Here is a 16,904-nt window from a genome sequence, read left to right on the forward strand (position 1 = left end):
AGGGACACACTCGTATACGATTGGCCCTTGGGTCTCCTATATGCCTTTCCTCCATCCCCGCTGATCCCCAAATTTTTACAGAAAGCCAAAAGCCTGGGAAGGACGGTTATTCTGATAGCTCCGTTTTGGCCTCGGCAGCTATGGTTCCCCTTCCTTCAACAATACCAAGTGGAAGAACCTTGGGTTCTGGACCCAGTGCCAGACCTTCTGACTCATTTGTCGGGAGTTCTTCACCCCTCTCTTGTATCCCTCAAACTGACAGCTTGGCTGCTCCACTTCCCAACCTAGCCAGGTCTCATGATTTGTCTCCCGCGGTTCAGCATATTCTGGTTTCCTCGCATAAAGTCTCCACCAGGAAACTGTATAACAGTAAATGGAAACAATTTGGTCATTGGGCTTCTCAACATGGTATTGATCCCTTTATCGCCCCTATTCATAGCATTCTGTAATTTTTGACTTCACTTTTCCACAGTGGAGCGGCAGCCGGTGCTGTAAGGGTTCAATTGGCTGCCATATCTAACTTCAATGTGGGATGCGCAGGTTCTAACATTGTCCCACAGATTATGTAAAGCCTTTCTGAAAGGGACTCATCACCTCCGACCCCCTATCAGACATCCAATTACTCCCTGGAATCGAAATTTGGTGCTGTCTCAACTCATGCTTCCACCTTTTGAGCCCACATCTTCTTGTCCGTTGAAGATGTTCTTCGTGTTTCACTGTTGCAGTCATTACATTTGGATAATCCTGCTGGCAGGGTGCCCTCAGTCGGCCTGAATTCCAAAGTCCTGGGTCCTGCATCGGCTGCTGTCGCCCCTTCCCTGACGTCAGGTCGTCAGGGGTATAAAAGATGTGGCCGATGCCATTTTCTTCAGTCTTTCTTGCCGTACGGTGCCTGAAGCAGAAGCAGTTTGCAAGTGCCGGTCGGCCGACTCCTGAGATTTTCATGTTCAAGTTTCAGATCCGAAGTCTTCAATAAAGCTAAGTACCCCAATGGGGAAACTGTTTTCTTGCTCCAGACTGATGTCAGAAAAAGTAAATAATTGTATTTCTTGTGGAAAGCAAATACCTCAAGGATTTTCATTCTTACTGTATTCCTTGCCTAGGTCCTGATCACAACGTTTCTGGTTGTCGGTTTTGTGCTAGATTTAACCAACGCACTATGGAGCGTCTGTATGATTTTGCTTTAAACTACTTTGGACGCCGGTTTAATTATCCAGAAATGTCGTCGGATAGCCATCCGACTACCGGAGTTCACATAAAACGCAAAGAAAATGGGAGAGATAGACAACTGAGGCCCAAAACCGACGAAGCTTCTCCTAAGCCAGTCGCCGGTTCTCAGTGAGGTGCTTTCGCAGCCCCTGTCATCCGCTACTTTAGAGTCGCAGGCCCCGACCGACTCCCAGTTGGAGTCGGCCATGCCACTGGAAACTCAAGGTATTGGAGCCTTGGAATACTATTCCTTCAGATGGGTCCGGAGACGCTGATCAGGCACCGGCTTCTGAGGGTGTTTTCAGATCTAAACATCTTTACATTAAACCAATTTCAGCTTCAAAGGCTAAAGCACCTTCTAAAGCAAGGAAACAAACTCAAGATCCACATGGTCAGGCCTCTATGCCCAAAAAACAGATGCTCAAAATAGCCGAAGACTTGATTACCTTGATCAGGGGATCCCATCCCCCTTCTGATAAGAGGCCTAGGCAAGAGACTGACTATGAATCTTCAGATCAGGTTTCCATTTCTTCTGATTCCTCTTCTGATCAGGAATATTCTCTTCCTCCCTATGAGGATTCTGATGCTGAAGAATCTATACCTTCAGCTTCTCCTCCAGAGGACTATTCTTTTGGGGAAAACTTGCATACCATGAGAGAGCATTTCCACTGGGAGAGCCAAGATTTTTCAGAATCTAAAAAGAGGCTCAGGGATTTCCTTTTACTTCCTCAACACAGGCCACTAGCCATTCCACCTGTGTTAGACATTGTAGATTATGTGTTTTCTGAGTCTATTCTTACCCCTGACTCCTTACCTCCAGCTCCTGTTAAGCCTGACAGATATTACAGGGTTCCTGACTCTCATAAATTCCTTTTTAAAAACCCTGCTGCAGACCCAGAAGCTATTTCACAGGGTCCCAAGGGAGTTAAGGCTTCCGCTGCAGAAAACCCTACCCCCTCTGCCAGAGATTCTAGGGCACTGGATAGATGGGGGAAAAAGATATACACATCTGCTACTTTGGCTATAAGGGCCTTAAACTGTCAGTTTCATATGCTCAGATATCAGCAACATGTCATGGCATTGCTTAAACAGAAAATGTTGTTAAACTCTGAATGTGCAGAAAACAAGGAAATGCAGGATTTATTGCATGCAGCTGAACGAGTAGGAAAGCATACTTTGCAATGTGGTTTTGATTCTTTGGAAGCCTCCTGCAGGGCTGCAGTTACCGTTTCTGTAATTAGGGGGCATGCTTGGTTAAACGAACAAAATCTGCCTGATCATGTCAAAGTTAAATTATTAGATGCACCTTTACAGCATGATACTTTATTTGGTGTTAAGGCAGAAGAGGTATTAAAGAAAATGGAGGACAAAGCTAAATCTATGCAAACTGTCAGAGTTTTTACAAGTATAACCACCTAGGTTTAGAAGACACTGGCCAACAAAGAATTGGTCCTTTCCTATGTCAGACAGACCTCAAAGGGGCAGACCCAGGCTCAAGGTTCATACAGGTCAAAGCAATGGGCTGCCTTTACCTCCAAAGTTGGAGAAGACAAATCTCAACCACACAGGAAACAGTCCCAATGACTTCCCCCTGCCTGCACCAAGCACTTATCTCCTGGCAGCACCCTTAGGGGGAAAATTAGCACTTTTTTCTCAAAATTGGCACATCATAACCCAGGACAAGTGGGTTCTAAATATCGTGTCACAAGGCTGCAAGTTCCATTTCCATACCCTGCCAAAGGCAAATGGCTGGCCAGATCTGCCAAAAAAATCAATGGGCAGAGGCACAAAAACAAGTCTCATCCCTCATGGACATGGGGGCCATTCAACAAGTACCAGAGCAAGAACAGGGACAAGGATTTTACTCAAGACTGTTCTTGGTACCCAGAAAGGACAAGGCTTGGAGGCCAATACTGGACCTATCTATTCTGAACACATTCCTGGATATACCAAAATTCAAGATGTTGACTTTGCAGCAGCTTCTGCCCATGCTGGGCAAGAACACTTGGCTTGTGACCTTAGACCTAAAAGAGGCATACCTGCATGTCCCAGTCAGACAAATATGCAGAAGATACCTCAGATTCAAGGCTGGATCAATGCATTACCAATTCTCTGCACTGCCCTTTGGCTTGTCTACTGTGCCCAGGGTCTTTACAAAGTGCCTGGCATCAGTAATTGCTTTTTGCAGACAAAGAGGAATACAAATATATCCTTACTTGGACAATTGTCTAATTCAAGCAGAGAACAAGGACATTCTTCTACAGCATCTGGTGTTTGTGAAAAGACTTCTAACATGTCTAGGGTACACAGTCAACGAAAAGAAATCAAAACTAGTACCCTCTCAAGAGATAATATTCCCAGGTGCAAGCTTAAATACAGCTGCCCAGATGGCTTCTCACGCCAGAAGACAAAGGCAACTGACTACCTACTTCAAAATGTTGGCAACAAAGGCCCAGTTATCTGCAAGAAAAAATATGCAGGCTTTGGGCTTCATGGCATCCTGCATCCTACTAATTCCATATGCAAGACTGCATATGAGGAAACTACAATGGTACCTAAAAAGTGTTTGGACTCAACATTGCCACAGCCTGGAAACTATGATTACTGTCATTCCCAGCCTGCAACAGGAGTTTCGATGGTGGGCAAAGGCTTGTCACCAAAACAAGGGGCAGTCATTCACATTACCCCCAGCCAGGCAGACACTAACAAGGGATGCATCAGATTATGCCTGGGGGGCCCACATGGCAGGACGATGCATTCAGGACACATGGGCCTCAAACCAAATGCATCTACATAGCAATCAAAAAGAGATGCTAGCTGTTCAAAATGCCCTGACAGCCTTCAAGGACCTACTTCATCCAGGACAACTACTGATAAAAACAGACAACACCTCGGTCGTGTGGTATATAAACAAGCAGGGGGGAACACATTCTTACCCCCTTTGCAGACTAGCCATGACTTTGTGGGACACAGCATTGACTTACCAAGTACAATCTGCAGGCACAATTCCTGCCAGGAAGGAGAAATACTCTGGCAGACAAACTAAGCAGAAACCTCATGGCTCCCCACGAGTGGCAGCTGAATCCGCAAGTCTTCAGCATGATAACAGGGAAATGGGGATGCCCGGACATAGATCTATTTGCCCCTCCCTCACAACTACCAACTAAAAAGATTTTGCACAAGGATTTATCACAGGCAGGCATGGAAAGTGGACGCCCTATCTTTCAGCTGGAAAAACCAGTATATGCCTTTCCCCCACTGCCTCTCCTCCCCAAGGTACTCCTAAAGGTCAGACGGGAGAAGCCAAAGATGATACTAATTGCCCCAGACTGGCCCCGCCAGTACTGGTATCCAATACTAAGGAACTTGTCTCAATGCCCAGCTTGGATCTTACCTCAAATACCTCATATACTGTCCCAGAAAAACAATCAGATCCTGCACAGCCAACTCAGGACTTTAAACCTGGCAGCATGGCGGATAATGTAGTCATACAAAACACACCTCTCATTAAAGCTGTGATGTTTTGGAAGCCAGAAGGCCTAGTACTAGAAAATCTTACGCTGGAAAATGGAAGAGATTCTGTGCTTGGAACCAGGCACAAGGGACTGACACAGCTGTGCCAAATATTCCTCAGATTTTGCAATACTTAACTGAGATGCTGGACAAAGGCCTATCTTTTTCATCTATTAAAATTCATGCCTCTGCCATTTCGGCTCATTACAATACAGAGCCACCAATCTTTTCTCATTCCTTATTAAAGCAGTACCTCAGAGGAGCCAAAAATTTAAGGCCCCCAAGGAGATCACCAATGCCAGCATGGGACCTCAACTATGTTTTGGAAAAACTCACCCTGACTCCTTTTGAGCCGGCTGCTACTGCTGATATAAAGTTTTTATCTTGGAAAACAGCTCTGCTCGTAGCAATAACTTCTGCAAGACGAGTTTCAGAGCTACAGGCTCTCATGGCTGTGGAACCTTTTATCATTTTTTATCCCGACAGGGTCTCTCTGAGGACAAACCCAACATTTATGCCTAAGGTGGTGTCCAGTGTGGCTCTTAACCAAAGTATTCATCTGCCAACTTTTTATCCAAATCCACAGAACAAGGGGGAGAGAATTCTGCATTCTTTGGACATACACAGACAGCTTAGATTCTACTTGGACAGAACCAATGTTTTCAGAAAGACATAGCAATTACTAGTGGCATATGTGGCAGGATCACAAGGAAAGGCTATCTCAAAGCAGACTGTTTCAAAATGGATAGGCCACTGCATTCATTTCTGCTATTTACACCATGGCAAGCCAGTGCCCAAGGGCATTAGGCCACATTCAACCAGAGCTGCACCCACTTCAGCAGCCTTTCTCAGAGGAGCACCAACCAAGGACATTTTAGAGGCTGCTACTTGGAGTTCAGTGCACACCTTTCCAAAGCACTGTCAACTGCCACTCTACTCTAAATCCAGGGCAGGCTTTGCCACTGCAGTCCTGCAGGCCTCATAGCTGCTCCTAATGCTGTTTAGCTCCAGCCTCCCAACCATAGCTTTGGGACTCTACCCAAATGTAATGACCAACAGTGAAACACGAAGAACATAGTACAGTTGTGTACACTTACCATAAATGTAGATGTTCAAGTGTATTCACTGTTGCAGTCCAGATTGCCCACCCGCCAACCCCCTTTCTTTCTTCTGATGGAACCTATCTTTCCTTCTCTGGTTTATACAACCTATGTGGTGTATTTGCTTGTAGATGAAGGTAAAGTTTATATTGGTGCATGTATTTATATATATATATATATATATATATATATATATATATATATATATATATATATATATAAATTTTGGCTACCCTTTTAGGGGGCGCCTGATATCTGGGGCAAGAAAAACTAAAGAAAAAGGCGTCAGCCGTATCTTTTATACCCCTGATGACGTGGCATCAGGGAAGGGGCGACAGCAGCTGACGCAGGACCCAGGACTTTGGAATTCAGGCTGACTGAGGGTAACCTGCCAGCAGGATTACCCAAATGTAATGACTGCAACAGTGAATACACTTGAACATCTACATTTATGGTAAGTGTACACAACTGTACTTTCCTTTCTTTGAAGACAATTTTCTTAGTGGCCATTACTTCGGCGCGTAGAGTCTCTGAGCTTCAAGCACTCTCTGTTAGGCCCCCATATTTGGTTTTTCACCCCGACAGGGTGTCTCTAAGAACAAATCCATCCTTTCTTCTGAAGCAAACTTGAACCAATCCATTGAACTTCCCACTTTTTTCAGGCATCATGCCAGTAAATGGGAATACATGTTGCGTAAGCTTGATGTTTATAGACAGCTGAGATTTTATTTGGACAGAACAAAAGGATTCAGAAAATCAGATCAATTATTTGTTTCCCATGCAGACAATAAGAAGCACCTTTCAGTATCCAAAGTTACGTTGTCCAAATGGCTTTCTGATTGTATAAAATTTGCATATTCATCACCCCATTAACCTTTACAAAGTGAAGTGAAAGCTCATTCTACCAGGGCTGTTTCTACGTCCTTAGCTCATTCAGCTCGTTTACCTTTGGACACCATTTGTGCAGCTGCAACTTGGTCCAAACCTCATACATATATTACTCATTACAAAGTGGACAAGACCTCCAGGGACAGGGCTTCCTTTGGTTCCACCGTTCTCGGGAATGTATTCCCATGAGCCACCAAGGATTAGGTTGCTTGGGGCGCTACCCACATGTAAGAACAAACGGCAAGATTGAACAACTTCACATAAAGAAGTTATGTTCTTACCATAACGTTCCATATGAGTTGTTCATCTCACCTTTGTTCTTACACTCCCTCCCACCTTCCCCCTCCATGTTCTGGAAGAACGGGTATGACTGGTGGTCTGTTTGATCTTACTAGTATCCTCTTGTCAGCCAGGTTATCTTTTAACTAATTGTAAATAGTTACTTTGTTATATTGGGTTGCTTAGTTGCATTTCTTGCTGGTTTTCAGCAAACTAGATCTGGGATTTGGCAGCAGAGCATCATGGGTTAGGAACTGTGTCTCGAGCTTCTAAGAGATCTAGAGCTTGGAAAGTGGCAGACACGGAGCCGATGGATCGGCTCCGAGCCCACGTGTAAGAACAAAGGCATGATGAACAACTCACATGGAACGTTATAGTAAGAACATAAATTATTTTTTTCTTGCATTCTGCTTTCCTCTAGATCACCTTTGTTATATTAATGTTGTCAGATGTTTGCCTCCCCTCCTCAAAACAACATTGGTCCATATCTGTCTGTTTTGGCGACACCCTTGCCATTCATTTAGCTATTATAGACATAAACACGTTATAGTCATGGTTTAAAGTTGAAATAGGCCTATATGAAGTTGGATCTGATGGGTCTTTACTGTCCTTGGGTATTACAGCTAGCTATTATAGACATAAACACGTTATAGTCATGGTTTAAAATTGAAATAGGCCTATATAAAGTTGGATCTAATGGGTCTTTACTGTCCTTAGGTATTACAGCCACAGCAGCATTTTTCCAGGATGTTGGAGCTTCCCTTCTTTTAAAGTACTTTTAAAGAAAAGCTTCCAAACCTTTATCACTTTCTTCCCTGATAGCTTTCAAACTTCCATCAGAATACAATTTTTTTCTTGGAGACTTGCATGCATATTGATTATGTATCACTAGTTTTATGTCATCTCCTCCTATCTTAATTGTTGTGCTTCATCTGCCTCTGACCTTGACATATTTAACTCTTCCATAAATATTTCCATTTGTATTTTTTTCTTGTTTTCCCCATTAATCTGTTTACGCAAATTTTCATAAAAAATTCCTATCTCTCACCATCTCTACAGGGTCTCTGGTCATTTTTCTGGTTATACGCTCACTAAGTGTGGCAACAACCCTTTATACTTTCTGTTGCCTAAGTCATTGTGCTAAAAGTTTTCGTTTTGTGTTATAAAAAACTAGTTGCTTAACATGAATATTTCTAAATTCATGCACATTATCCATGTACTCCCTTATTTGCTCTTTATCAGTCTGCAATTATGGGTGTTCTTCTGTGAGATTCCCCTTATTCTGTAATACTTAAGCCTTTCTCAGCCCCTCTAAATAATTCTTGTTACTTCTTAACCATATCTCTTTCTCTCTTATTTCTATATTTTTAAACTCTACTTTCATTTTATCCCACTCACTTGTTATAACATTTTGAGTACTTCGTATGTTCCCTAATACCACTCAAACAATTTCCATGAACCATTAGTTGTGTTTCATATTTACTTCATTCTATTGCATTTTTATTTTGGTAATTATTGGTGCATGATGACAGTTATTGGATTTGTTTCAAAGTTTTCAATTAAATGCACATGTTCCTGTGAAATATAATTTATGTCTAGTCTAGCCCAGTTATTGCATCTTGGGGAATAGTATGTAAATTCTGCCGAGGTTCTAATACCGAATACACATCTTCAGAAATATACCCTCTTTTACCATATTTTCTCTTCTAGGCTCCCAGATACATCCTCATTGTTTCAAATCAAACTCCAGTATAAGTGATATTCCCTGCTGAAAGCTCATTATTTCTCCCAGATTTTTTAAGCACCATAAATACATGCCAGCATAATCCTCATCCCTTGTCAGTAGCCCCTTACTACCACAAATCTGTTATCATTCTTTCCTCTTCTATTAATTGCCAGCTCCTCTGGCAATTAATATAAGTACTCCTCTTTTCCTTTGTTCTTGATATTCTGATGAATATATATCCTAAAATCCTTTCTTTATCAAATTCACATGCTCAGTCTTTTCCAAAGGTTTCCCATAGCATTGCTGTTTCCACTCTGCATTTCTTCGTATAAGTAAATATTCTTTCCTTTTTTTCTATACATGTGAAACCCTTCACATTCCAAGGTAACATAGAAAGTGTCACTATTACAATAAGGAGTCCTTATCTTCACCTATTATATACAACAGCTTTTTTATATGTCTGTTTCAAGCTTTTGTGATATATGCACCCCACTAATGTTTGGCAGGTTGAGGCTTTATGCAGTTTTTCTTTCTTATCAACACTGGAACCTATGTCATATCTTACAAGACTTTGTGTTTTAATGAAAACCCTCAAACAAAGAACAGACAAACATGTCCCCAGAACTCCCCCATAACCTCTCAACTTAATAAAAATAGAGACAACTATGTACATCTTCAAATAATGAAGTTTAACCCTGCTAATAGAAGCAGTTGTCCCAGAAGGACAGGTGCAAACACTGGCCTTAATTAATGTAAAGCTGAGGTTATCTTTGATAAGACATGTTACTGCCAGTGCTTCTGTCTACTCTAATTGCTATCTGTTCTTTTTATCTTTATTCCTTCCGATGTTCATCCTTTCGGAAAATATTAATGCTTATCAGTGTTTATTACCCTATAAATTGAGATTGTCTCCATGGAAATGTAAGAGAAAAGAAAATATAGTCCTTCAATGCAGGCTTATAAAGATAAGCTGAAACATTTTTTTGCTAAGGAAAACTTTCCATTATATTCAGTGTTCTCTTATTTGCTTATTTCCACTTAAAACTCATTACTAGATTAAGCCAAGAGTCTTAATCCAGGCATTCACCTATGCAAAAGTAAGAGAGAACATATCAGTTCTACATACATTAGAATCTTTGTACTTCTGCATCCCATCCCCCACCTCAACACCACCAGATTACAGCCTATTAACTTAAACATGCTTTCATCTAGCCTTTTTTTTCTTTTGCATCATTGTATCTACATATTTTAATACTAAAAAAAGAACAAAAAAGGCATCTGTATATTTTAGTATCTGTATCTCATACAAGGACAACTAAAAATGCTTTAAAGTAAAACATGCAATTTATATCAAGAAATTTTCAGAGAAATACTATTACCTTCTATCTTTCTTTTATCCACCCCCAATGTTCTTCCAAACGTTAATGACATGAAGTGAAGCAAATGCCTTTCGGTTCCCCACAAGTTTAACAAAGTCAAAAAAAGTCCACTCTTTCTGCTTATTCTTATACAGTCATATTTTACAAATGTGATTGTTGCTTTGCAGTCTCACATTTAGTCACTTTTCCATGTTGGTGGTCTTCCTCCTTTTTATCAACATCTCCCAATTCAGTACTCTGGTTCAGTTTCAAGGTATTCCCCATTCTTCTGGACAACTCCTGTGCTTATATGTGTCTCTCGAGCATTTTCCTTTCAAAAAATGGAAAACATTTTCTCTGACAGTCTTTTCCATGTGCTTTAGTATCAGAAGACTAAGAAGCTGAGTCCCCTTCTGCTTGATAGCTTCCTTTTTGTTGGAAAAAATTGTATTTCCTCCTTAACCTGTTCTGCATCAAAAATGACTTTGATCTTCCAGGAAAAAAATATTCTGAAACCAGCTAGATACAGCAACTTGAATTTCACACCTGCCATTCCCTGATTATGGAATACATTTCTTTCTCTTTTGCCTAGTATACTTTGAATAATCATTTTCCACAAACACTCTGCTGTCTCCAACTTTTAATACGTTGCCCTTTTGCCACTGTTTCCATTTCAGTTAACAGTTCCTGCTGTGGAATACCAGTCCATCTGCTTATTTGTGCCTTCAGAAAGTTACTACAGTCTGTTCCTTCTAGTTTCTCTGGAACAGCAGAAAATCTCACATTTTCCCTACGTGTTCTATCCCCTAATTCTGCCATTTTTAAAACCTCTTTTCTTGAGCAGTCTCATACAAAGCTATTCTTTTCTTCATTTCAGCCTCTGAGTTTTGAAGTTTTGTCAGCTCATCTGAGTATGTATATGTTTAAAGCTTCTTCCATTTGTTCTGGCCTTTTGTTATTTGAGTTGATATACTTCAGTGTTTCATTTATGTTAATTAGCTCTGAGTACATTTGACTTTTTTCCCCTCTTGATTATTGGAAGCCATGTCTTGCACCAAAGCTGGAGCTTGAACTGCTTTTTGATTAACAGCTTTAGGTTTCTACCCAGTCAGTGTTTTGTCTTCCCCTCTTCTAGATGGTTTTCTTTCAGGCTGTCATAGTTTCTTCTTTGCTGGCATCCATGCAGTGCACTTATAAGCCAGTAACATATTTTACTAAAAGTGACAGAGTTCCTGGCCCTTGTATTTCATTTTCTTTTTTCACACAGAGAGCTGAAGCTAAGCTTTTGATCAGTGTGCAGCCACCTTGGAAAACCTCCATCTTATATTAATTATAAATATAGAAATGTGGTAAAATATTTCACTTTTTTATGGAAAGTTAATCACAATATCTCTTTAGTAAATCTTTCTCTTGTTTTATTTATATATATATATATATATATATATGTGTGTGTGTATATATGTGTGTGTATATATATATATATATATATATATGTGTGTGTATATGTATATATATATATATATATATATATATATGTGTGTGTATATATATATATATGTGTGTGTATATATATATATATATATATATATATATCATCTGGTGACGTGATCTTGCACATCTGAATAATCTCACTAAAACTTGATGAGCAAACTGGTAAAGCTTAAAATCCACTTCTCAAGTTCTTTCGGCATCAGTCATGGTAACATGAACTCATTCAGGGTTCCTAATAACCCATTCTGGAAAAGCCACAGTAACTTGCAGGTTCACATGGGATGCCCAAGTCCTTTACATACTTCTGCTTTTGTTTCACATGCTGTAGTCAAACTTTACCAAAACATGGATGTCTGACCTGCATGGTGTACTACACTATCACCACATTGGCCCCTCCTGAGAATTTATAGTGTGTGTCAGTACGCTTAATAAGGCTATATGTACATCTGGTTTAGTGAACTGAATAGTATAGGGAAACCATGAGTTTCACATGTCCCTGTTTACATTTGGTCATTCTTCTAGATTGCTCTTTCTATTTGACTTATGCAGCTCTTGTATTCTGTCTTCATAAATGGAATGTACCATAGCTAATGCACTTTGTGTCTTGCTAACAAGTCCAGTAGTCCAATGCACCTGCTTATACCCTTAGTTCTGACTAAATTAATAATGAATTCCTAGCATGATACCACCACCGTCTCTGGTAAGTCCATGATAAAAGTATGTTTTAGGTAATAGGTTCATAGTTGGTTACAAGGCACCCAGTCCAAGAGACCATTATGGAGCCTAACCCAATTCCAAAACTCCCCCAAAGCACTGTTTGGTTAAATGACTTTGTCAAAGTCACACAGTAGAGAGAAGAAGGTGGAAAATTCAAACCTTTTTACTTTTGGCACAGAAAGCAGCTCATTAAGCAGAGTTGTAATCCTGTGCACTAACTGCCAAACTTAAACAAACAAGCATCGCCCCTGTTAGGCTTGAAACAGCAACTTTTCAATTAACAGAATATGTAAACCAGTTGCATCCCAGATACATTTTTAAATAACGCAATATGATTTATCCAGAATCAAACCCAAGGCCCCCTGTAGCAAAGGCAAGAAAGCTACCATTATATCAAACCAGGATGTGTTAGGGAAGATCATATTAAGTACTTATGTTGTGCACAGGTCTGCAACTTGTTTTAATTGTGCTCTGTGATTCTTTATCTTTTAACTGAACAAAAATGTTGCTGTCATTGAAGAATAATATTAATTAAGTTGTATATGTATGTTTTAACGGCAATGTCTAGCACTACTTTCTATACTAATTTGTAATGACACACTATAATCACGTACCTTTTCAGTATTGGGCTAAATGTACTTTGTTCTTCCAGAGAAAGGGATGAACTCCTTGAAGCACTAGCCTATGTAAGAAGAAACCAAAAGGAGCTGGAGCAGAGAGAATGCAATGCATATGAACAAGTTAAAAAAGCTGTTGAAATGGCAGAAGAGGCTAACCTTGAGAAAACAATGGTATGACTATATATACACAAAGTGTAGACAAAGATGGTATGTCATTTCACATTAAATAAGATAGTGCATCATAATTTCAACCTGATTTTGATGTACTGCAGAAATTATTTTATCTGTTGTGTTTTTTGGCTCAGCCTCTTAATCAGTGCCATTACAAAAAATATAATATATATATATATATATATATATATATATATATATATATATATATATATATATATATATAATAAAACATACATATATGTGTGTGTGTACATACATACATATGTATATGAGCGCACACCACCCCCAAAAATAACATCACATTTTGCAGGTAACAATATAAGATGTTCATCATGTTACACTGCTGCAGTCATTACACTTGGGTTATCCTGCCGTCAGGCGGTTTCCCAGTCGGCCTGAGATCCAAAGTCTTGGTCCGGCGTCGGTTGCTGTCTCCTCCTCCCTGATGTCAGTGTGACAGGGGTATGTAAGATGCAGCTGATGCCATTTTCTTCAGTCTTTCTTGCCGTGCGGTGCCCGAAGCAAAAGCAGTTCGCAAGTGCTGGTCGGCTGTCTCCTGAAATTTTCATTCTGAATCCAGAACCGAAGTCTTCTACAAAGCTTAGTACCCCGTTGGGGAAACTATTTCTTGCCTCAGACTGATTTGTCAGTAAAAGTTAATAACTGCATTTCTTGTGGGAAGCAAATACCTCATAAGGATTTCCATTCCTATTGTATTCCATGCCTAGGCCCTGACCACGACGTCACTGGTTGTCGGTTTTGTGCTAGGTTTAACAAGCACACTATTAAACGTTGGTGTGATTTTGCCCGACATTATTTTGGTAGAAAATTCAATTATACCATGCCGTCGGAACTTACGACGACCGGAATATACAAAAAGCGCAAAGACAAGGATAGGCATCTGAGGCCCAAAACTGACGACGAAGCCTCTTCTAGGCCAGTCGCCAGTTCTCCGGTTTTCAGCGAGGCACCTTCGCAGCTCCTGACGACCGATTCTGTAGAACCACTAGCCGCCTCTAACTCCCACGTGGAGATGGCTGGGCCTTCGGACGCACAAGTTCTTCAGCCTACCGAGACTAACCTTTCAAAGGGATCCAGAGTAGCTGAGCAACCCACAGCTACAGATGGTGTCTTCAGACCTACTCAGTTAAGCATTAAACCCTCAGCTAAGTCTAAGCCTTCTTTAAAGTCAAAGAAACAAATACAGCATTCTCCAGGACAGGCCTCCATGCCTAAGAAACAAATGCTCAAAATGGCCAAAGACCTAATCACTCTGATCAGGGGGTCCCATCCCCCTCCTGATAAAAGGCCTAGACAGGATGCAGACTATGACTCACCTGACCATGTGTCCATCTCTTCTGATTCATCCTCAGACCTAGGATACTCTTTACCCCCTTATGAGGATTCTAATGCTGAGGAATCTATTCCATCAGCCTCACCGCCTGAGGACTACTCCTTTGGGGAAACCTTACATACCATGAGGGAGCATTTTCACTGGGAAGGCCAGGATTATTCAGAATCCAAGAAAAGGCTCAGAGACTTCCTTTTATTACCTCAACACAGACCCCTTGCTATTCCGCCAGTGTTAGATATTGTGGATGATGTGTATATTGAATCCAGCTTAAATCCTGATTCCTTACCTCCAGCCCCTGTTAAACCTGACAGATACTACAGAGTCCCTGACTCACATAAATTTCTGTATAAAAGCCCTGTAGCTGACCCTGAAACTATTTCTCAGGGACCCAAAGGAGTTAAGGCCTCATCAGCCAAGAATCCAGTTCCCTCTGACAGAGATTCCAGAGCATTAGACAGATGGTGAAAGAAAGTATATACTTCTGCAACTTTAGCAATGAGAGCCTTAAATTGCCAGTTTCACATGCTAAAATATCAGCAATTTTTACTGTCTCAGTTAAAACAAAAAATGCTTCCAGAATCAGATCCTCCTAATTTTAAAGAAATGCAGGATTTATTGCATGCAGCTGAACAAGTGGGAAAGCATACTTTGTAATGTGGTTTTGATTCCCTAGAGGCCTCCTGCAGAGCAGCAGTTACAGGCTCTGTCATTAGAAGACATGCTTGGTTAAAAGAACGTACGTTACCAGATCATGTTAAAGCAAAATTATTGGATGCACCTTTGCAGCAGGATGTGTTATTTGGAGTTAAGGCAGAAGAGGTACTAAAGAAAATGGAGGATAAGGCAAAATCTATGCAAATGGTGAAGGATTTATTGCAGGTTCAGCCTCCTAGATTTAGCAGAAACTGGCCAACTAAGAATTGGTCCTTTCCAATTACAGACAGACCTCAAAGGGGAAGATACAGACATCCAAGAGGTAGAGGTCAAACACAAGGTACTTACAGGCCTCGACAATGGGTTGCATCAGGCCAGAAAGAAGGGGAAGACAGACCCCAACCATATAAAAAACTGCTCCAATGACTTCCTACTACAGCTGCTAAACAAATCCTTCTTGGCAGCCCCCTTGGGAGGAAAACTGGCACTCTTCTACCACAATTGGCAAATGATCACCAAAGACAAATGGGTTCTCAGCATTGTATTTCAAGGTTACAGGTTCCACTGTCACACTCTGCCGAGGTTAAAAGGAATGCCAAATCTGCCACCAAATCAATAGGCAGAGGCTCAAAAACAAATTACAGCACTCATGGATATGAGAGCTATTCAAAAGGTGCCATCACAGGAGCAAGGACAAGGATTTTACTCAAGACTCTTTCTGGTGCTCAGAAAGGACAAAGCCTGGAGGCCCATTCTGGATCTTTCATCTCTAAACACTTACCTGGATGTTCCGAAATTCAAAATGTTGACATTAAAGCAGCTTCTTCCGATGCTGGGCAAGAAAGCTTGGCTCATGACTTTGGACCTCTAAGAGGCATACCTGCATGTCCCTATCAGACAAAGCTGCAGAAGATACCTCAGATTCATAGCGGGTTCAATGCACTACCAATTCTCTGCACTGCCCTTTGGCTTATCTACTGCGCCCAGGGTCTTCACAAAATGCCTGGCACCAGTAATTGCATTTTGCAGACAGAAAGGAATTCAAATTTATCAGTACCTGGACGACTGCCTGATTCAAGCAGAGAGCAAGGACATTCTTCTAAAGCATCTGGCGTTTGTAAAAAAGTTATTAAGTTGCCTAGGGTACACAGTAAACGAAAAGAAATCCAAACTAATGCCCTCACAAGAGATTATATTCCTGGGTGCCAGCTTGAACACAATGGCCAAGATGGCTTATCTCACGCCAGACAAACAAGGACAACTGACTCAATACTTTCAATTGATGGCAACAAAGACACAACTCCCTGCAAGAAAAATTCTGCAGGCCTTGGGTTACATGGCATCTTGCATATTATTAATTCCATATGCCAGACGGCATATGAGGAAAGTACAATGGTACCTAAAGAATGTCTGGTCTCAACACTGTCAAAGTTTGGAAACCGTTATACCACTAATCCCTTGCCTTCAATAGGAGTTTCAATGGTGGGCTCAAGCTTGTCACCTCAACAAGGGACAGCCTTTTACACAATCCACAGCCAGGCAAACACTGACAACAGATGCATCGGATTATGCCTGGGGAGCACACATGGCAGGCAAATGTATTCAGGGCACCTGGCCCACAGAACAGAGGCATCTTCACATCAAGCAAAAAGAGATGCTAGCTGTACAAAATGCGCTTATAGCTTTCAAGGACCTGCTGCATCCAGGACAACTACAACTAAAGACAGACACCACAGTTATGTGGTACATAAACAAGCAAGGGGGCACTCACTCCTACCCCCTATGCAGACAAGCTATGACCTTGTGGAACACAGCTATAAA

At 41.1% G+C, this 16,904-nt stretch overlaps 1 protein-coding gene across 1 annotated transcript in view; it reads left to right on the forward strand.

Annotated features, from left to right (window-relative positions):
- Positions 1-16,904, forward strand: part of SDCCAG8 (SHH signaling and ciliogenesis regulator SDCCAG8) — a 1,727,915-nt gene that overhangs the window by 666,523 nt on the left and 1,044,488 nt on the right. The window contains exon 9 of the mRNA XM_044058322.1: positions 12,934-13,072. Within this exon, the coding sequence (XP_043914257.1) occupies positions 12,934-13,072 (139 nt within the window). The remainder of the gene's footprint in view (positions 1-12,933; positions 13,073-16,904) is intronic.

The sequence above is a fragment of the Protopterus annectens genome, chromosome 1.part2 (assembly GCF_019279795.1).
Source record: "Protopterus annectens isolate FY-2018-M chromosome 1.part2, PAN1.0, whole genome shotgun sequence".
Taxonomy (NCBI): domain Eukaryota; kingdom Metazoa; phylum Chordata; order Ceratodontiformes; family Protopteridae; genus Protopterus; species Protopterus annectens.